General features: G+C 33.5%; 1 protein-coding gene across 5 annotated transcripts in view; it reads left to right on the forward strand.

The window, feature by feature from the left end:
* CCSER1 (coiled-coil serine rich protein 1) overlaps window positions 1–23,452 on the forward strand; it is a 1,355,695-nt gene that overhangs the window by 537,679 nt on the left and 794,564 nt on the right. For all 5 annotated transcript variants that reach the window (XM_012437740.2, XM_012437738.2, XM_064369230.1 and 2 more), the window contains exon 7: window positions 8,761–8,838. In XM_012437740.2, coding sequence (XP_012293163.2) covers window positions 8,761–8,838 — 78 coding nt within the window. The remainder of the gene's footprint in view (window positions 1–8,760; window positions 8,839–23,452) is intronic.

Raw genomic sequence — 23,452 nt, forward strand, 5'->3', positions numbered from 1 at the left:
GTTTAATGTGTACTCAATACCGGTTGAATGCCGGAGTGACTAAACAACTGAATTTTCACAGAAAATTAACATGTCTAAAAAGAGAAAGATATTTTTAAGAAAAATGGGCAGTTTATACTATAGAAATCAAAATTTTCTTATGTGCTTTATCAGTAATAACACCAGTGATTATTAAAGCAGCAATGTACTAAAACTTGTGTATATATTTTCTGTGTAATTTACAACTATGAGAATACATCCTCAAATTAGTTAACACATTTAAAAGGAGAACATTTAATTTTATTAGGTCTAGAGTCCTTATAGAATTTACTCCAATGGCTTAAAACATTAAAATATTTCACTTACACTTAAATCTTTTTATGTACTGAGAAGATTTCAGCCCAATTGATCATGTTTCACTTCAAGAAATCCTTATTAATAAACTTTAATCTCATAGGACAGATCCATTAATTATGCTTTCAGGGGAGGCATAATTAATGGATCTGTACTATGAAATTACATCATTCAGTAAATATTAATAATGCAAACTCATTCTACCAAGCACCTTAATAGTACCCAAACAAATAGATCATTTTATATGGCTGAAGCTTTCCTTCAGCATTCCCATATGGAGAATGAAAGTATGCAGAACAATTTAACATCAGCTTTTCTGGGAGAATTTCATAGAAGATTAAAGATTCTGTGACAGAGAGATTTTGCATCTCAATAAAATTATCTGTCAAAGATTATTTTTATGAAAATTTTAAAAGCCCTGATAAAAACTTAGAGGCTATGAGTAAATAACTATTATATATTATAATAATGAATAGCCTAGTAATATTGCTAATAAAGAATTTTTAAAATACACTTTTAATTGGGGAATAATTTTATATTTACAGAAAATATACAGTACAGACAAGTCCCATAAACTCCTTACTGTGTTTCTCCTATTGTTATCATCCAACCTCAGCAGAGTACATTGCTCACAACTTTAAAAACCATCGTGCTGGGCACGGTGGCTTACGCCTGTAATCCTAGCACTTTGGATGGCCAAGGCAGGTAGATCACGAGGTCAAGAGATCAAGACCATCCTAGCCAATACAAAAGTTAGCTGGGCATGGTGGCACTCGCCTGTTGTTCCAGCTACTTGGGAGGCTGAGATAGGAGAATCACGTGAACCTGGGAGGCAGAGGTTGCAGTGAGCCAAGATTGCTCCACTTCACTCCAGCCTGGCAACAGAGCTAGACTCCATGTCAAAAAAAAAAAAAAAAAAAAAATGTTGGTACATTACTATTAACTCAACTGGTCAATATATTTGGGTTTTGACAGTTTTCCTTAATGTCTGTTTTGTTATTCCCGGGTCACATTCAGGATACTTTATTACAGGGTCCCCAGACTCCTGGCCATGACAGGAGGTGAGCAGGAGGGTGAGTGAGCTAAGCTTCAGCTGTATTTACAGCTGCTCCATATCACTGGCATTACGAACTACTGAGCTCCACATGTCAGATCAGCTGTGGCATTAGATTCCCTTAGGAACTCTAACCCTATTGTGAACTGCTTTGAGTGCTCCTTATGAGATTCTAATGCCTGATGATGTGTCACTGTTTCCCATCCCTCCCCAGATGGGACCATCTAGTTACAGGAAAATAAGCTCAGGGCTCCTACTTATTCTACATTATGGAGAGTTGTATAATTATTTCATTATATGCTACAATGTAATAATAGAAATAAAGTGCACAGTAATTGTAATGCACTTGAATCATCCTGAAACTATCTTCTCACACCCCATTCCATGGAAAAATTGTCTTCCACGAACCTGGTCCCTGGTGCCAAAAAGGCTGAGAACCACTGCTTTATTATTGTTGGTCACCATGTCTTCTTAGTGAAAGTTTCTCACACTTTTCTTGTTAAGCACTGGTTAGATTTTTTGCAGAACATTCCTCAATTTAGATTTGTCTGATATTTTTCTCATGATTATTCTGTGGCCATTGGTTTGAGGGTGGAAGACCACAGATGTGAAGGATACCTGTCTTCACATTATATCAAGGGTACATGCTGTCTGCATGATGCTACCCCTGATCACTTGGCCGAGGTAGTGTGTGCCGGGTTTCTCCACTGTGAAATTACATTTTGCTTTTTTTTATACATTACATTTCTTTGGAAGAAAGTCATTGAATGGAGCCTAGGGGTGGGAATGGGGTGTTAAATCTCATCTCTTGAAGAGAAGTATCTCCATAAATTATTTGGAATTCTTTTGAAAAAAATTTTGTCTCATCTCTACATTTATTTGCTTATTTATTTGAAATTTTTTGAAAAAATGTCCCTTCTCCTGATTTATTTGCTCATTTTTTTTTTTAACACTTTGAGTTATACTCTGTAGTATGTTATTTATGTTGTTGTTCAAATTGTTCCAGCTTTGGCATTTGGAAGCTCTTTCGTGTTGATTTCTTGGTTCTTTGTCTCTTTGGTATACCCTTGTTCTTTTGTTTTTTGAGTAATTCCTTTCTTCATGATACAACAAGATGCTATAGAATCATCTTGTACATCTCGTACATTTCTTGCCCCATCCTGGACTTCGAGTCATCCATTTCTCTTAGGAGCCCTGTTAGAAACAAACCAAGATCTAGGCACTGGGTGTTTGTTAGTAAGGATATTTTATTTAATAAAATTAATGCATTTTCCTCAGAATCAGAAGAAAAACGTAATAAGGCTTATAGAATAAAATATTTATAATACTTGTAAAAAATTATCACATTTTCATAGATTAAAATTAACTCCATAATTTATGAATTGGTTCACTATATTTCAAAAGTAAATTTAAATTTTAAATGTTATGTTGTTATGATACACATGGCTGACTTGGAAATTATATACACAGAACATTGATAGTACCAAGTGACAAATGGTTTGTGAATTAATGGAGAGTTCTTCATTTCTTCACATCAAAATGAAGAAGATAATACTATGTTTTTCAGTGCTGTTAAAATGAGTACACATTTGTATTTATCCATAATAACTATAATCGTAGCAGTTAAGAGAAGATGTAACACTCAAAATGTCAACTTTATTTTCTGATTAAGTATTAATGGTGCCTGTTATTCTTCAATTTCTCTGCTGTTTTTAGTGACAAAATATCGAGTTTCAAAGCTCTCAACTATATACTTTGCCCAATGACACTAAAGCAGTGTCCATTGAGGATGATCACATTTTCAAACTAAACATTTAGATAATCGTTTATAGTAACAAATGATATAACATTTCCCAAATTTTTTGTCTGAATTTAACTTAAGAAAAAACTTGGTATTAGTATAACAAAAAATATTTTATTTCATGCTCATTATTTATTTTGGGGTGAGACCAACTCTTATGATTTACAAGTCTTACTTTTCACTTGGGTTTTTTTCTTGTTGTTGTTAATAAACTTTGTATACTTATTTTTTCTCATCAACAATGACTTCTATTAATTAACTTTAACTTGGTACAAAGATGCATGTGTTTGAAAATTTCAATGAGATCACTTATCTTCTTTTTTCAGTTTCTGATAAATTGTCCCTGATTATTCATGTGTTTTAAAGAGCCATCTCCTAGGAGCCAAGAGAAGTTCTAATCCCCCTCCTGCCATTGTTTTCCTTTAGCATGGTGTCATTTTCATTTATCCTGTTGATAGCTGCTCTTCACCAACATTGTCTTGCAGATTTGAATATGACAAGGTGGCATGGCATTTGCAGGATACCTCTGTGTACTTAGATCACAGTTTATTCCATTGAAAATTTTGAAGAGGGTATTATTTCCCATCTGTCTCTTGGGATTTTATTTAAAATAGCTCTTTTTATGTTTGTTTGCTCCTTTTTCTCAGGGCCAAAGATGAGTCCAGTGGTAAGAGAACCAGTCCCTGAGATAATAGAAACATTGCTTCTCTTGGCATTTCTATTGTCCTTCCCAACTAAATACTTCACTTCTCTCCTGCTCATCATCTTCCTAGGAAATTCCTTAATAACCCACTCTGATGAGAGTCTTGAATATTACTTTAAAATTTTCAGTACTGTAGCAAAGTCTTCCTTACCTCCCTTAGACATATCTACAAATAATAAATCTATATTTTTATTCATTGTAATTATAGTGAAGACATTAGTAAATATAAGACTTTCATATAATGAGAAGGATTGGCTAAAATATCTGAGGTTGCTTGCTAAAATTCAAATTAACCTGTGAAAATCTTGTGCTAGAACATGTATGGTATAAGGCTTATTTAACGTTTATTTTATATGAAGAAATTGGAAAAGCATCTTCAAAGAATAAATCTCTAACTCTGCTATTGTTTGCCTATATGTATTGAAGTGAAAGATTAGTAGAAGAAAACATAAGAGAGAATCTTTGAGAACGTGATTGGTAGGCCAGTATTTATTAGGTAAAACACCAAAAGCATATACCATAAAAAGCAAGATAAAAAAGTAGTTCAGAAAACTTTGGCTCTTCTGAATATATGGTTAAGAAAATAAAAAGGTAATCCCCAAACTGGGTAATATATTTATAATAAACATATATGACAAAGGATTTGTATCCAATAATCCAATGATAAATATGGGCAAAATATTTGAATACTCTTTGCAAATGAGATATACTAATGGTTAATGGCACATGAAATGATACTTAACATCCTTAGTAACCCATGAAAGAGAAAGTTAAAACCACAATGAGGTACCACTACACACCCACAAAGTTCCTAATTTTTTTTTAAAAGACTGGTAACACCATTGTTTGCAAGATATCCTGCAAGTGGAAGTGCAAAATATTACAATCCTTTTGGAAGACAGTTGTCAGTTTCTTATAAAGTTTGCATAATACAGGATATAAATTTGCCACAAGACCCAGAGATTTCATTGTTAAGTAATTACTAAAGATAAATTAAAATACATGTCCATTAAAAGATATATACATAAACGTTCAGAATGGTTTTTCATTAGAGCCCCAAACAGGAAGCAACTCCCATCAATAAGTGAGTGGATAAGCAAATTTCGGTCCACCATGAAATACTACACAACATTTTGAAAGGACAGACTACTGAAATATGCACCAATATGACATAATGAATTTCAGAATCATTTTGCTGAGTGAAAGAAGCCAGACCCAAAAGAGTTCATGCTATACATTTCTATTTATATGAAATTCTAGAGCAGCCCAAAGCAAACTAGTAATAGAAAGCACACCATTGTTTCCTGGCAGCAGGGATAGGGGATAGTTGAATACAGAGGCACATGAGGGAACATTTTGAGGTGATGAAAACGTTCTGTATCTTGATATTGGTGGTTGTTACATATATGGATACATTTGTCAAGCCACATCTAGTTTTACACACCAAAACTGCATTATACTGTAGGTATGTTATATTTCAATAAAGTTGATTTAGAAAGGATCAGCTGGAGATGAGAGGTCAAATCACTTGTTAAGGGAATTGTCTTCTAAAAACAGCAACAACAAAGAAGTGAAAGGGTTTTTTAAAAATTAGACAAATAGATAGAATTATAGAGAACAATATTCAGAAAAAGGAGGGACATTAACCAGAACATCTCTGATATGCTCAGTAAATACTTGTCTGGGGATCACTGAACCTCAAGATCACACTTAATTTTAAGTCCAATTTGGAGAAAGATGAAAGAGAACATATTTACATTAAATAGAAAAGAGAGGTGGCCAATTTGGGCAAAATAACATTTTAATAGTAGGTAAAATGTTAGGTTCATATTATTTGTCTATTCTAGTGTTTGAAAGAAACAGTTTATCTATTGGACTTAGAACCCGAAAACCAGGTTAAGAACACTTGTTAAAATCAGCTTTCCATGACAAGGATGTCTAGTGTGTCTCCAATGGATATAAAAATAAAACAAAACAAATGTTTCATGAGAATTACGAAGGTAGGAGACTTGTTCTGTTGAGAGATTTGCTTCATTTAAAAAAAAATAGTTCTTTTTTCCTGTAGGATTCACTTTCACATTATTGTGAACCTATCACTTGTAAAATCTCTGCAATATACCAAAAGTGGATGAAACCATAAATCTAACAGAACATTTTATGAAGAAAGCTATTGATTAACAAAAACTGTTAGCTTTTAAAAACATCAAATGTAGCTTATTATTTCATTTAGATATTAAATTGTATCAGTATTGCTACCAATGAATGAAAGAGTAAATGGATTAAAATATGAAATATGGATAAGACTTATCTCTATAAGGTTTACAATAGTATTTTATCTAAAAGAATAAGCAAACTGAATGATACCTAAATTACAGATTACTGAAAAACGAATGGGAAAACAATAGGGTAAACATGAAAATACTTCATCCATGTATTTCCCAACTTGATAACTAAGTGCAGTTTATCAGATGTCGCCATATGAGATTGATTTATTTTTAAAAAATATTTATCTCAAGATTTCCTAACAACTGTAGAATTAAAGTGTCACACGATAAGATGGATTTGAAAATTATAACTAGAACACAGTCTTCTCTTAGAATGTCGTTTAAAGAATCCGTGTTACATGATGTAAAATTTGGAGTCTGTTTTTTACTGTCCTTTGAATTATATATTTATTTCTGGAAAGTTGTGGGAGACCTCAATATTTAAAGAAGTTTACCATGAACCTTGACTTTGCATTTATGTTCTTATGAAAATTAAAGCCTTCAATGGCAAGACTGATACAGGCTTTTCAATTTTTACAAATGAATGTCATCTATGTCTCCTAAATATATTATTTATTTATTAATTTTTTATAAGAACCAACAGAGTAAGAATGTATTCATGTTCCCCACCGTGGGAGGGTATTAATCTATTCATACATCCACCCGCATGACACAAACACCTGCCATTAGGTCTCACCTCTAACACTGGTATCAAATTTCAGCATGTGATTTAGGGAGACAAACATCCAAACTATAGCATTCCTCCTCTGGCTCCCCAAAACTCATGTCTTCCTCATGTTGCAAAATAAAATCATCCCTTCTAAATAGTTCCATATATATATATATATGCATTTTAGATTCTGCGGTACATATAAAGAACAGGCAGGATTGTTGCATAGGTACATGCATGGCAACTTTAATAAGCTATGCAGGCTGTTTATACTACAGGTAAATATCAGATAATTCAACTATGTACAAACTATGTTCTATCACTTGCTTAAATCCTTGTGAGAAATCCAACATTAAGAGAAGTACCTCAAGAGTCTTTTTTTTCCCTCTGTTTTTCAGCATAAAGCTTCATTCATTTCATATGTTAACATCCTGTGGTAAATTAGTTAGCAAGACCAGCCTTGTTTCTCTATTATGTCATATAATCAGAGAGTAAGAGTCAGCCATTCATAATATTTCCTGGTTTTGATCATCTAAATTACGTACAACTCCGGATAAATTTTGAAATTAAAGTCATAGACTAACTCACCTCAATTATCTGGTGCATGTATTTTCCTACTTCCTTTAGTTGATTATTGTTCAATTTTTACATAATTTCCTTCTTTAGACATTTTTACTCAATGCACTGCCTTATATCAATTTCCAAAATAGGGGTGGTATGTGTTAAATTAACATTATACTGAATATCTTGGCTACTGTGTCGATAGTTCTTATCCTTGGTTTCTGGACTAGGGAGTCAGAAGTAGTCCCAACTTAATGGATATTTAAAATGTGTCCAGTTTATTGCACATTTGAATACCTGAATTGAAAATAATATTTGAATAGAAAGTCTCTAAGAATATGTAGCGGTTGTAGCATCTATTCTTTGAACACATTCTTTTGTTGAAACTTAAGTGAGTCAAACTTGTCTACTTATATCCTTATCTCACTTGAGGTGAATTCATTCTTTGGTTTTAATCTGCATTGCAAAATTTCTGTGTGTCTGCACATATCTTTAGAGACCAAGCTGAAAAATGTAGGTGTATATGCTTTTTAATGTTTTATTTTCTTTTATTTGTTTTATTTGCAGATGGGAGAATTCCTCTGAGAGACTGCATTAAGAATAAAATAAAATAACTTCTGTTGCTACCTATTGTTAGCATCTTTTCCTTGCTTTTAGAAAAGTAAATTAATGATGAACTTCTAACTGATATCTCTTTTTTAGGCTAATCTCTCATTAAATAAGTTTTAATTGGTTATATTCTTAAAAGACCAGAAAAACAGTCATTAGCAACATTACAGGCATTCTCTTACGTTTGTGTAAATATTTTATCATTATATTTGTGTTTAGCAGAATAAAAGAAAGGTAAAATGTCAGGGGCCATGAATTTAGGAATTTAAAATTTTTAGTATTTTTTCAGTTTGTAATTGTGTATTATAGCAGATTGGTTTACATAATGAAAAAAATGATTGCAGTGATTTAAATCTTTATAGAAGAAAAACTGTAATGCATGTTTGCAAATCAATCTGAAATACATTGAAATAGCAACATAATGAATTATTACAGATATAGTTTAATTTTTTTAATTGTAAAAATATAAATTAAGCAATGATAATAATGAATACCACCCTAATACAAAAAAATGGCCATTATATTTGACAAAATGCACTTTAAAAGGTACCTGGGGAGAGATAATTTGACTAATTTCCTAGGTAATCATTTCTATATAAGGAATGATTTATTATATAATTATGATTAAATCTACATTCATATGATTTTTTCTATGTTCATATTTTACTTATTTACTTATTTTAATCATTTCTTTTTCTCTGAATTATGAATTGTCAAAGTGACTACAAAACAATCTTTATTTATTCAATTTCACTGTCCTTGCAGAGTGCAGACATGAGTCCAGCAAGCAGTACCACGTCACTTCCCGTTAGTCCTCTTACTGAAGAGCCAGTGCCTTTCAAGGTAAAAAACAAACAAGAAAGCATTATTTATCAACATTTTTGGATAGTTAATAAATAATTTATGTGTGGATGGTGAACTGCTTTAATCTTCAAGGATCTGACTTCAAATCTTAAAATCATTTTCTTTGTGATCTATTGTCATTCTATTGCTAACTAAAGGTAAAGGTTTGAAATGAAAATTACTACTTTATGGGACAATTGTCTTACATGTAAATGGCGTTGTTTTATTGTAATTGGTTGATTCTCGTGAATTGGAGGTTTTAAATCTTGTGTTTATATTATATTAATATAAATCATAGGGGTAGAAGGGAACATTCGGCCCTCATCTAGTAGTTAAATTTTCATTAGCAATTTTAGGTTACTAATAATTAATGATGTAATCCTTGTAAGATAAGAGTCAAACTCAGGAGTTGAAATATGGAATCATTCCACCAAACATATTGTATTTGATAAATATTCAAGTAAATATGCAAATAACTATATGATATGACTGATAGCATTTTTTTCAGTTTGGGAAGCTATATATATGACAAATATGAAGTCTTGTTTTGCCCCTTAAAATTAGATGTTTCTATTTAAGCCAAATCCTATAGATCAAATATTTTATGTTTGTGCCAGGGATGTTTAGATATTATTAGGCTTATTATAAATAAAAACAATTCTTCAGAGCATGAGAAAAAAAGTGCTCTTTTTTATAAAATGTTGGGATAATGTACTTCAGTGCACTGATTTCAGTATAGTTTTGTTTAAAGACAGGCGCACATTTTGATATCACTTTTATGATTCTAGTGTTTTAACATACAATATTATCATGAGAACTTTTTTATTTTTCATTTAAGGACTGTATCTTATTCAATTTTATATTGCTTGTACCTAGTACAGTGGTTGACATGGATTTCCATATACTCAATATTGCTGTCATGTTGAAATAATAATTATAGAAGGCTTTGAATTCCAATGAGAGTATTTAGTTTTTTAATTATGGATACTTTTTTGCTTAATAAGAGTCAAATATGTGTTAGAAGGCCCTTTCTATACCTGCTAATTGTTAAATACTGAATGATATTCTGATTACATTATTTATTAAGAAATATTTCCTTTATTAATTATACAGATAAATAAGAAAATAATACTAATGCTACAAAGTTTAATGTTACCATTTTATGGTATATGGAACAAATTTACTGAAGAAGCATATTTTTTAACAAGATTTTAATTGAATTCTCAAAACTTCACCAGAAACCATTTTCTCTTTTTAATATATTGACAATGATTACAGTCTTTGAAAATTAATGTATTTTTTAACAGAGGTTAAAAAAAGTTAGACATATTTTAGAATCTGCTGACATAAAGCTAATATAAATATAATTATTTTAATTAGTTTCTCTAACTGAGAAGCTAATAGTTCTGAGAGATCAATAGTTTGGGAGTGAATGTAAATGATTTTATAAGAAACTAAAACTTCCAAGTGCTTATGACATATAATATTGGCTTTCAATGGCCAACAAAGTTATAGTGACTTTCAATTTACTTCTTTTGTGAAAGGAATATTACCTATATCTTTTCAAAGGATTTAATCACCTATAAAATTATCACACTAGAGTTTACAAGTATCTAAATTTAAAATTCAAAATTATGAAAAAATTTTATTTGCTTCTTTCATTTTTAGTTTATAAATTGTCACTGTGTAAATGAGTAATATAATACTTATTTAATTTAAACACAAAATATATAGACCTATTTTTAACAGAATCTTAACAGAATAGTGCATTGTAATTTCAAGGATATGTTGAGAATTATATAACACATAGAAAACATGTAAGTTTTCTTGTAACTATATTCTGAAAAAGTCTGATCTTATGATTCATATGTCTAAAACTTTATTAAAATTATGATATTTGAATAGCTAGGTAGCTGGAAAATAAAGGTTGTCTTCTTTGCCTATTCTCCATGAATGTGACATGATCTTTCATGTTAGTATAAGATTAATCCTCTTAATCTCTTAGCTTACTTTTTCGAAGATACAGTTATTTCACCACCCAACCCCATCACAATCCACCCTAATATTAGAAGAGCAAAACTTCTTCTAATATTGGTGGCTGGTTGAGGGACTTGATTTTACTTTTTCTTCTCAGAAATAATTAGATTACTAGAAGAAAGGTATTTCCTCCAATTTCTCGGTCAGTTTTTGAAGCACTCAGATCAGTTGGAGGAAGATACCTTGTTCTGGCTGGTATGTTTGTCAAGGTGCATGGTTTTCTTTAAGCATTACCTTTAGAATGACATTCAGATTAAGTTGATTTCAACCACATCATTTAAGATGAAAACAAATGGTAACATTTTAATAAAAAAAATTAATACTTTCCCACTAATATCCCTGCCTTTGTTCTTGAATATTAGATGAGAAATTGGCTATTGTTAAGAATGTACCATAGTAAGATCTATTAAATTAAGTATGGAAGAAAACAAGATGGCATCCTAGGGACTATCCTAAGGTAGGTTAAACTTTAGAGATACATGAATTTAAAATGGCAATTCAGTCTTGTTTGTGATCGAATGTTTATTTTTTTCTAATATGGCAACATTTTTCAACTTTGTTAGTATTGGAGCACATTGTTTCAATTAAATAAAAACAATCTGCCCTGAAAGACAGTCTAAGCCCAACATACATACTCATTTCTCTATTTCCCCACACTATGATTCAGTTCATGCTAGACTCGTATTTACTGTTTAAAAACCATTGCTGGCGAGGTGCAGTGGCTCATGCCTTTATCCTAGCACTTTGGGAGGCCGAGGCAGGCAGATCACGAGGTCCGGAGTTTAAAACCAGTCTGGCCAACATGGTGAAACGCGATCTCTACTAAGAATATAAAAATTAGCTGGGCGTGGTGGTACACACCTATAATCTTAGCTACTGGGGAGACTGAGGCAGGAGAATGAATTGAACCCAGTAGGCAGAGTTTGCAATGAGCCCAGATCACACCACTGCACTCCAGCCATGGTGTAGCTAGCCTTTCAAAACTGAGGACATTTCACAAAAATTCATCCAATTTTTCTTTTTTTTTTTTGAGACGGAGTTTCGCTCTCGTTACCCAGGCTGGAGTGCAATGGCGCGATCTCGGCTCACCGCAACCTCCGCCTCCTGGGTTCAGGCAATTCTCCTGCCTCAGCTTCCTGAGTAGCTGGGATTACAGGCACGCGCCACCATGCCCAGCTAATTTTTTTGTATTAGTAGAGACGGGGTTTCACAATGTTGACCAGGATGGTCTCGATCTCTTGACCTCGTGATCCACCCGCCTCGGCCTCCCAAAGTGCTGGGATTACAGGCTTGAGCCACCGCGCCCGGCCCCAATTTTTCTTAAACAATTGAAAAATCCAGACACTTTTTGCATCTCATTGTAAATAGAACTGTTTGATAAGAAATGAGAAGGCTTTCTCCATCTAGACAGGGCACATGAACTCCCGGTCACCACAATCATCACCATCCCTACTATATTCAAGCCAAGTGATGAATGCATTTGACTATATTTCTTCATAGAAGATAGTGAATAATTTATAGTCTTCCACATATACTACACATAATAAACTCCAAATTTCTTGGGAAGTCTCTTGGTACTGAAGAGTTTCTAGGATGCTTGATTCTAAAAAGTTTCATTTTAAGAACTGCCAACTTATTTTACCTTTATAAACTATTGTTATGCATACATTTGGAAACAAAAGGCAAATGTATAACCTCTAGTTTTTGTTGTTTTTTAATAGAATATTCAGCATTACATTAACTATACACACATATGGTCTGACTCATGCCACTATATCATTATATAAGAGCCAAAGGATAACCAATTTTGCATAGGTAGGAACAATATGTTATCAAACATCCACAACAGAATCATAAAAGTTCAAGATCATTCAAGTGAGACATTACTCTGATGAAACACACAAAAAACCTAACCATTAAGATTTTTATAGTTTTCTGAGGACTAAACCTGAACAAAATTGATGTTGTTAATTTTAATCTGTTCATTCTATCTTTTTCTATCTTTTCCCTCTGGCATTCTCCCTGATTTCTTGCAAACATTTAATCACGTCCCATCTCATCTGCCTTCCATCTCCCTCTGTTAGCCTTGGTAAAATGCTCCACACCAAAGATGGCTTCAAGCTACTACAGTTTACTCTTCTTTAGTAGGATGACCTTTTAAATTTTTTCTACATATGCAGTTATTAGCAGCCTCAATCCATTCCTGGAACTAACACTCTTGAAGCTAAAGCTGGCTCATTGTTCTTGACCCCTCCATAAAAGTGCATTCTATCACAAGCCATGTTCTTTTTGCTGATCATGTTCATGAGTTTTTAAATTTATTTATACTTCAGTGAAGCATGATGGCTACATTTTAATCTCTTTTCATACTTAAGTAATATTTTTCAATTAGATATGTTAGGAATCATCTTATCCTATTGTACTGTATTACATTTGTCCTGTGATAAATTCCGCAGGAAAGAAAAAACATTCTATTCTCTTGTTCTTTAGACTGCTGAAGACTTTTGTGTTTCAAAAGTGCACAAAGGCATTGAGGAATCCCTCCAGTCACCAGTCCTCAGTCAAAGTTTAAAAACAAATGTAATTCATTGCATTTCTTGGCCCACTGACTACTGCTTCCTTGGGATGTTTGCATTCCTGGAATACCTAGTGGGATTGAGTGTCACAGTGCCTAGAATGTACAATGGCACCACCCTCTCTGACATAAGGCCACATTCCGGAGGAACTGACAGTGTGGCACTTGGCTCTTCCCTGGGTCTCTTTCTTCTTAGGAAATCCAAGGTTCTCTGAATCCTTTTCCTTATTTCTAGTTATTACTCTTTAGTCTAAAGAAACTCTCCCCAAGTTTCTATCAGAGATGTTCCTTCTCTCCTTAAATCAGCCAGGGCACTGAAAAAAACAAAAAGAAGACCAAGAAAAAACTCTTTGATGTACATTTTAGGACTAGAATTGCATCTGAAGATTCTTCTGCCATGACATGAACCTAACGTTAATATGCACAGAGCTACTTTACTTAAGCAGGGAATAGAAAGGAGGAAGAGAAATAGAGAAATAAATTGTCTTGAAATGTTTTTTTGTATGCTGGGTGCAGTGGCTCACCCCTCTAATGTCAACAGTTAGGGAGGCTGAGGCAAGAGATTTGCCTGAGCTCAGGAATTTGAGCCCAGCCTTAGCAACATGGGGAGATCTCATCCCTATTATTATTATTTTTTTAATGTATTCTACCATAGAATACTGGTATGTTAAGCAACAAAAATGATACTTAACTCTACTTGACCATAGAGTCTGCATTCAGGAATTAATAATGTGTAGTAACACACAGTTTGCTCCCTATTGTATAAAATAGAGTGTACAGCAAAAAAATATAGCAAATATAGAATTATCAATCTTCAACTCTGGATGGATCATACTATTTTAAGAAAAAAAAATCTGTAGTTTCTATAATGATCCACCTATTTCTATTGTTAACACAATATTCATTTTTAATAAAGCAGGAAAGAGAATTGGGAGTATTAGAAGCAATGTAGTCTAATTACGAGACTGCTTGGGAGGATCAAACCCCAGTTCTGCCACTTTCTAGCTATATGACCTTGAGCCAGTTATTTTGTGTCACAATTTCTTATTTATAAAATAACAATAGCAACTACTTCTTCATTAGGTTCTTATAAGGTTAAGCAAGTTAATAAAAAGTGTCTACAATAGTACATATTAAGCCATATGTAGGTGTTGATTATTATTTTTATAGATGCAAGATCTCCAAGTTCAACCAAGAAAATCTTATAAATACTATAAGGCAGAAATCTTGCCACTGACCCTTCTACTTTATTTTCAAATATGAAAGATATGTTTTAAACATAAATTATTTACTTTGATGAAGATTCAAGTTTAACATTTATTCCCATTGAGCTCATATGTCATATTCCTCTTATGAAAAATGATTAATAGAAATGTTCATTAATTTTGAGAAGGAGTAAATGTAATGAATTTGTCTTGAGGGAAAACTGGTAAATATAATGAAACACTACTTGGAAAAAAATACATAATAGTTTCTGTAACAATAAGGATGCATAGTATCTTTTTATCAGGAATATACCATGGCAACTTTTTCTTTTATTATCCAATCCTCCACAGTAACATAACCTGGTAACCTCCTAAAAGCATACCTTCCAGTGAAGGAACATTGTTTAAACACTTTGGAATACTGGGGGAAAACTCAACATGAACAAAGCTCTGCTGCTGTTTTATTTGTTTATATGCAATAACATCAACATAATGAGTAGTTTCAATTTATTTCGTCTAAATATATTCTTATGTAAAAGAACACATTTGGAGACTCTAAAAGACAGAGATCACATTGTGGCATGACTTTCACAACATCATCTGTTGTATATTCTGCATAGACTTATTTTTGTGTGTGTATGTGAGAGTTTTTATTGTTGCTTTTCATTTATTGAACGTAATGATCTCTCTTAGTATTAGAAATGACTTTTTTTAATATGTCCCTGGAAGAGTCCACATTTTTTACTAGACCATCTACTCATTCCAGGATTTGTTGATGAATCAATTTATCAAGTACCTACCATGTTCTTGGTAATATTCTAAGGCATTGGTACTTCAGTGTAAGCAACACACACTAAATCCCTGCATTAATGGTATTTGGGTTCTTGGGAGAAGAAATAGACAACCAGCAAATAAATATATAAAATGTAAGGTAGGATGAAAAATGTTACAATGAAAAGTAAAGAAGAATATGAAGGATAGAAAGTGGCACTGGAGTGTGTTGGTGTTTCAAAAAGAATGGCCAAGGATGTCCACTTTGATTATGGAACATTTAGTACAGAACATAATGAAGAAAGGGAGACAGCCACTCATGTTTTATGGAAACCTGAGAATGACAACTGTAAAAGCAAAAGAATACTTGATCTTTTCATGAATGGTATGATATTGTGGTTAGAGTAGAATGAATGAAGAGAGAAGTAATACGAGTTTAGGTAATAGAGAAATCTTATCATAAAAGGTCTACTATGTCATGGTAAAGACTTAAGATCTTATTTCACATGTGATGAGAAGCCATTGGAGTGTTTTTTTTTTTTTAAAGAATGACATAATAAGACTATTTTTAAACTACTGTTTTGGTTTTTGTGTAGATATAGGTATTACTGGACATGGCAGAAGAAGGAAGTCAAGGCTCCTATAGTTGAGAGATTATGATGGCTTAAACGGGAGTTTTGAAAGATGAGGGGATAATAATTGATTGAATATTGAATACATTTTGAATGTTGGATCAGCAGGATTTGTTAATATATCATACATAGAATGTCCTAAAAGAACAAGTCAAAGATAATTTCTGATACTAATTTTTTAAATTTTTTAATGTTTTTCTATTTTTACCCTTTAGCTAACAAATAAATGAGTAACATGATACAGAGATTAGTGAAGTCTTATTTGGTTGGCTTAATTGTGTTAGTAGTGAGGCAGTAATTGTGAAATGGCAGATGATGTTGGTTTTGCAAGGGCTAATATTCAATCCTACAAGTAATACTAATTTCTGGTAATATATATATATTTTATCTGTCAGATAACCGAAAGCGCACAGGTAAAAATAAACAACATAATTTGGGTAGATACTGATAGATCAATAATTATGGTATAGAAATATGATTCATTAATACATGGGGAAGAAATAAGCAGGCAAAAATTAATAAATTCTTAGAGGTATGGCTGATGAATTTTAAATATAAAACTCTACAATTGTTATGTATTTAAGGAATCAATGTATGTTATAAAAAATTTTAAATAAACATGGCATCAATGTGCTTCTGTAAAGGGAATACATTTTAAGAGAGATCTATTATTTATATCACATTTAAAGCAATTATTTTGGATTAATGTAATATGAAATGATAGTTTCAGTCATATATTTCCACGTGATAAACCATCTCAAAACCTGTCAGCCTGAAATAGTAATTTAATACTGTTGTTTGTGACTCTGTAGGTTGACTGGGCTCATCTGGGCAGTTCTTGTGTGAGGTTTTCAAGTGAGTACAGTCAGACTGATGCTGAGAATGGGGTCAACTGAAGGCTCAAGTGAGACAGACTCCCAGGATAATTCCTTTATTCACATGTCTGGTGCTGGACTGGAACTACTTGTTACCGATTGGCATTTCTCTCTTTCTCTGTCTCTCTCACTGCTCTGCTTCTACTTCTGTCTCCCTCTTTCCTCAGCCTCTCCATGGACTAGCTTGAGCTTTCTTACAGTATGCTGGTTTTGAATAATTAGACTTGTTATATGGTAGCTGGCTTCCCCTAGGGTGAATGTTCTACAGGAAGAGAAAGGGAAACATGTCAGGCTAATTAGGACTAGACCAGAAATACACAGCTTCACCTCCACATCTTTCTCTTGACTTAGCAGTTCCAGAGTGTGTCGATGATCCCTAAGACTACCCCTACATTCAAAGATTTGTAAGAAGACACAGAATTCAACAGAGATCACACTCTTCTCTTCCAGCAAAGTAAATACAGGACATGTATGTGATGTTTCTGCCCAGTAAAGGCCATTAGCAACTCAGCACCAAAGGATTTTACTGGGGGCTTATCATGTAGGAGCCCTGTGCCTAGTGTATACCAAAATTCTAAACTCCCAGAAGAAATCAGATATACAACAAAAACAATATTGTACAAATATTGTTTGTACAAGCCACTTAGGGACGGTGAGCCAATCTTATCATTTATGGACATCTTTATATGCATGTAGGACTCCAGTTACCAGTCAGTCAAATTCTTAGATACCAACTAGTGGCTAATCTTGCAAGCGGGACTTTCTAAGCACTGTATATTAATTTGTTCTCTATCTCCATGAGTTTAATTATTGTTATATTTAGCTCCCATAAATAGGTAAGAACACGTGAAATTTGTCTCACTTTCCTTGGCATAGTTCACCTAACATAATGACCTCCAGCTCCATCCATGTCATTCCAAATGATAGCATCTAATTCTTTTTTATGGCTGAATAGTATTCATTGTGTATATGTTTCACAGTTTCTTAATCCATTCATCTGTTGATAGACATTTGGATTACTTGCCAGTCTTGAGTGCTATGAATAGTGCTACAATAAACATGGGAGTGCAGATACCTCTTCAATATACTAATTTCCTTTCTTTTGGGAATCTAGCAGTGGGATTGCTGGATCAAATGATATGTCTAGTTTTAGTTTTGTGAAGAACCTCCAAGCTGTACTGCCTAATAATTTACATTCCCACCAACAGTTTATGAAAGTTCCCTTCTCTTCACATCCTCCCAAGCATTTGTTATTTTACCTGCCCCTAACCTAAAGTCCAAACAAACAAACAAACAAACCAAAAAATTAACAGGAATGAGAGAATATCTCATTATAGTTTTGATTCATATTTCTCTGATGATTAGTGATACTGAGCACATTTTGATAAATGTGTTTCCCATTTGTATGTATTCTTTAGAGAAATGTCTATTCAGATTTTTTGGCCATTTTAAAATTGCAGTTAAACATTTCTCCTATAGAGTTGTTTGAGCTCCTTATATATTCTGATGTTAATCCTTTGTTCAATGGATAATTTTCAAAAATTTTCTCCCATTCTGTGAGTTTCTCTTCACTGTATTGTTTCCTTTGTTTTGCAAAGGCTTTTTAACTTAATATGATCCCTCTATCCAATTTTGCTTTGGTTGACTGTGCTTTAGGGGTATTAATCAAGAAATCCTTGCCTAGTCCACTGTCCTGGAGAATTTCTTCAGTGTTTTATTTTAGCAATTTGATAGTTAAGTCTTAGATTTAAGTCTTTAATCCATTTTGACTTGGTATTTTGTAAATTATAAGTTTTCTTTTTTGAATGGGTCTTTGTTTCATTTTGGTATCAGGGTAATATTGGCCTCATAAAATGATTTTGGAAGTATTATCTCCTCCATTTTTCAGAATAGTTTAAGGAGGATTGGTATTCTTTCTTTCTTTCTTTCTTTCTTTCTTTCTTTCTTTCTTTCTTTCTTTTCTTTATTTTTATTGCATTTTAGGTTTTGGGGTACATGTGAAGAACATGCAAGATTGTTGCATAGGTGCATACGTGGCACTGTGATTTGCTGCCTTCCTCCCCTTCACCTATATCTGGCATTTCTCCCCATGCTATCTCTCCCCAACTCCCCACCCCCCGCTGTCCCTCCCCTATTTCCCCCCAACAGAGCCCAGTGTATAGTGCACCCCATCCTGTGTCCATGTGTTCTCATTGTTCAACACCCGCCTATGAGTGAGAACATGTGGTATTTGATTTTGTGTTCTTGTGTCAGTTTGCTGAGAATGATGGTTTCCAGGTTCATCCATGTCCCTACAAAGGACACGAACTCATCGTTTTTGATGGCTGCATAATATTCCATGGTGTATATGTGCCACATTTTCCCTGTCCAGTCTATCATCGATGGGCATTTGGGTTGGTTCCAGGTCTTTGCTATTGTAAACTGTGCTGCTATGAACATTCATGTGCATGTGTCCTTATAGTAGCACGATTTATAATCCTTTGGATATATACCCAGTAATGGAATTTCTGGGTCAAATGGAATTTCCATTTATAGGTCATTGAGGAATCGCCACACTGTCTTCCTATACACCAATAACAGACTTAAACAGAGCCAAATCAAGAACAAACAGCCATTCCCAATTGCTACAAAGAGAATAAAATACCTAGGAATACAACTAACAAGGAACGTAAAGGACCTCTTCAAGGAGAACTATAAATCACTGCTCAACGAAATAAGAGAGGACACAAACAGATGGAGAAACATTCCATGTTCATGGTTAGGAAGAATCAATATCGTGAAAATGGCCATACTGACTAAAGTAATTTACAGATTCAATGCTATCCCCATCAAGCTACCAATGACCTTCTTCACAGAACTGGAAAAAACCACCTTAAATTTCATATGGAACCAAAAGAGAGCCTGCATAGCCAAGTCAATCCTAAGAAAAAAGAACAAAGCGGGAGGCATCACACTACCGGACATCAAACTATACTACAAGGCTACAGTAATCAAAACAGCATGGTACTGGTACCAAAACAGAGATATAGACCAATGGAACAGAACAGAGGACTCGGAGGCAGCACAACATATCTACAACCATCCGATCTTTGACAAACCTGACAAAAACAAGCAATGGGGAAAGGATTCCCTGTTTAATAAATGGTGTTGGGAAAACTGGCTAGCCATATGCAGAAAGCAGAAACTGGACCCCTTCCTGACACCTTACACTAAAATTAACTCCAGATGGATTAAAGACTTAAACATAAGACCTAACACCATAAAAACCCTAGAAGAAAACCTAGGTAAAACCATTCAGGACATAGGTGTAGGCAAGGACTTCATGACCAAAACACCAAAAGCATTGGCAACAAAAGCCAAAATAGACAAATGGGACCTAATCAAACTCCACAGCTTCTGCATGGCAAAAGAAACAGTCATTAGAGTGAATTGGCAACCAACAGAATGGGAAACAATTTTTGCAGCTTACCCATGTGACAAAAGGCTGATATCCAGAATTTACAATGAACTTAAACAGATTTACAAGAAAAAAACAAACAAGCCTATTCAAAAGTGGGTGAAGGATATGAACAGATACTTTACAAAAGAAGACATATATGAGGCCAACAAACATATGAAAAAATGCTTATCATCACTGGTCATTAGAGAAATGCAAATCAAAACTACATTGAGATACCATCTCACGCCAGTTAGAATGACGATCATTAAAAAATCTGGAGACAACAGATGCTGGAGAGGATGTGGAGAAATAGGAACACTTTTACACTGTTGGTAGGAGTGTAAATTAGTTCAGCCATTGTGGAAGACAGTGTGGTATTCATTCTTTAAATGTTGGCTGAAATTCAGCAGTGAAGCCATTGGGTCCTGGGCTCTTCTTTGCTTGGAGATGTTTTATTAAAGCTTCGATCTCATTACTTATTATTGGTCTGTTCAGATTTTACATTTCTTCATGGTTCAAGCTTGATAGATTGTATGTGTCTCAAAATTTATCTATTGTTCCTAGGTTTTCTAATTTATTGGCAGGTAGTTGCTCATAGTGGCCTCTAATTATCCTTTAAATTTATGTAGTATCAGTTATAATGTCTCCTTTTTTCATCTCTGATTTTATTGATATGGGCTTTCTCTCTGTTTTTCTTAGTCTGGCTAAAGGTTTATTGATCTGTATTATTTATTTTATTCTACTAATTTTGGTTTTGTTCTCACTTTTCTAGTTCTTTAAAATGCATTGTTAGGTTTTTTTATTTAAAGTGTTTCTCCTTTTTTGATATAGGTGCTTATAACTATAAACTTCCCTCTTAGAACTGCTGTCACTATAGCTCATAGGTTATGGTATGCTGTGTTTCCATGTTCATTTGTTTAAAAAATTTTTTAATTTTTTTCTTAATTTCTTCATTGACCCACTGATCACTCAGAAGCATATTTTTAGATTCCATATGTTTGTACAGTTTCTAAAATTCCTCTTGTTACTGATTTCTAGTTTTATTCTATTGCGGCCAAAGAAGATAATTGATATTATTTCATTTACACAAAAGTTTAAGACTTGTTCTGTGGCCTAACATACAGTCTATCCTTGAGAATTATTGTGCTGCAGACAATAATATATATTCTGAAGCCTTTGGATGAAAAATGTTCTGTAAATATCTCTTAGGTTCATTTGGACCGTTGTCCAGATTAAGTCCAATATTTGTTGATTTTCTGTCTGGGTGATCTGTCCAATGCTGAAAGTGGGATGCTGAAGTCTGCAAGTATTATTGTATTAGAGTCAATCTCTCTCTTTAGCTCTAATAACATTTACTTTTAAATCTGGGTGCTCTTGTATTGGGTGCATATAGATTTACAATTGTTTTATCTTCTTGCTGAATTGACCTCACTATCATTATATAATGACCTTCTTTGTGTCTTTCTGTATTTTTTGTCTTGAAATCTACTTTTTCTGATATAAGCTAGTCTTGCTTTTTTCTTGTTTCCATTTGCAAGGAATATCTTTTTCCATCCCTTTATTTTCAATCCGTAATTGTTTTTACAGGTGAAGTGTGTTTCTTGTCGGAAACAGTTATTAGATCATTTTTTAAATCTATTAAGTCACTCTATGACTTTTAATTGAAGAGTTTATTTTATTTACATTCAATGATATCATTAAAAAGTAAGGACTTACTCCCACCATTTTGTTTGCTGATTGTTTTTTTCCTTCTTTCCTCCCTTGCTGATTGTGTGTGTGTGTGTGTGTGTGTGCGCGCGCGCGTGCATGCAGGTAATTTTCTCAGGTGGGCATGATATTCTGATTTCTTGCTTTTTATTTTTCTGTATCTGCTGTGGGTTTTTTGATATTAGGTTACCATGAGACTTACAAGTAGTAACTTATAACCCATTTTTTAAAACAATGGGTTTAAGGCCAGGCACAGTGACTCATGCCTGCTATCTCAGTATCTGGGGAGACCGAGGCAGGTGGATCACAAGGTCAGGAATTGGAGACCAGCCTGACCAACATGGTGAAACCTCCTGTCTACTAAAAATACAAAAATTAGCTGGGCGTGGTGGAGCACACCTGTAATCCCAGCTACTCAGGAGGCTGAGGCAAGAGAATTGCTTGAACCTGGGAGGCAAAGGTTGCAGTGAACCAAGATCCTGACACAGCACTTCAGACTGGGAGACAGAGTGCAACTCCATCTCAAAACAACAGCAAAAACAACAAAAAATGGGTTTGAAATGCAGTGACATCGACTGTGTGAACAAACAAGTACAGGGAATACTATTAAAAACTCCATACTTTAGCTTCATGCTCCAACTTAACTTTTTACTGTTTCTATTTATATCTTATACTATGTTTTGAAAAGTTGTTCTAGTTATTATTTTTGTTATATTCATCTTTTAGTTTTTCTACCCAAGATATGAGTAGTTTATATACCGTAGTTACAGTGTTATAATATTCTGTGTTTTTCTCTGTACTATTACCAGAGAGTTTTGTACATTCAGATGATTTTTATTGCTCATTAACATTCTTTTGTTTTAGACTGAAGAATTCTCTTTCTTTAGCATTTCTCATAGGACAGGTTTGATATTAACAAAATCTCTTGTCTTTTGTTTGACTGAGAAGGTCTTCATTTCTCCTTCATGTTTGATGACATCTTTGCTGGATATACTATTCTAGAATAAAGGTTTTCTTCCTTCAGCACTTCTTTTCTGGCCTGTAAGGTTTCTACTGAAAAGTCTGCTGCCAGACATATTGAGCTTCATTGTATGTTATTTGTATCTTTTCTCTTGCTGCTTTTTTAGGATCTTTTCTTTATCCTTGTCCTTTTTTAGTTTAATTATTAAATGTCTTGAGATAGTCTTCTTTGAGTTAACCTACTTGGTGTTCTATAACCTTCTTGTACTTAAATATTTATATCTTTATCTAGATCTGGGAAGTTCTATGTTATTGTCCATACCTTAATTTCTCTCTCTACCTCTTCTTTAAAGCCAATAATGCATAGATTTTCCCCTTTTAGGCTATTTTCTAGATTTTGTAGGTCTGCTGGG

The sequence above is a fragment of the Aotus nancymaae genome, unplaced genomic scaffold, assembly GCF_030222135.1.
Source record: "Aotus nancymaae isolate 86718 unplaced genomic scaffold, 86718_ANA_hifiasm-v0.15.2.pri h1tg000006l, whole genome shotgun sequence".
NCBI lineage: Eukaryota > Metazoa > Chordata > Mammalia > Primates > Aotidae > Aotus > Aotus nancymaae.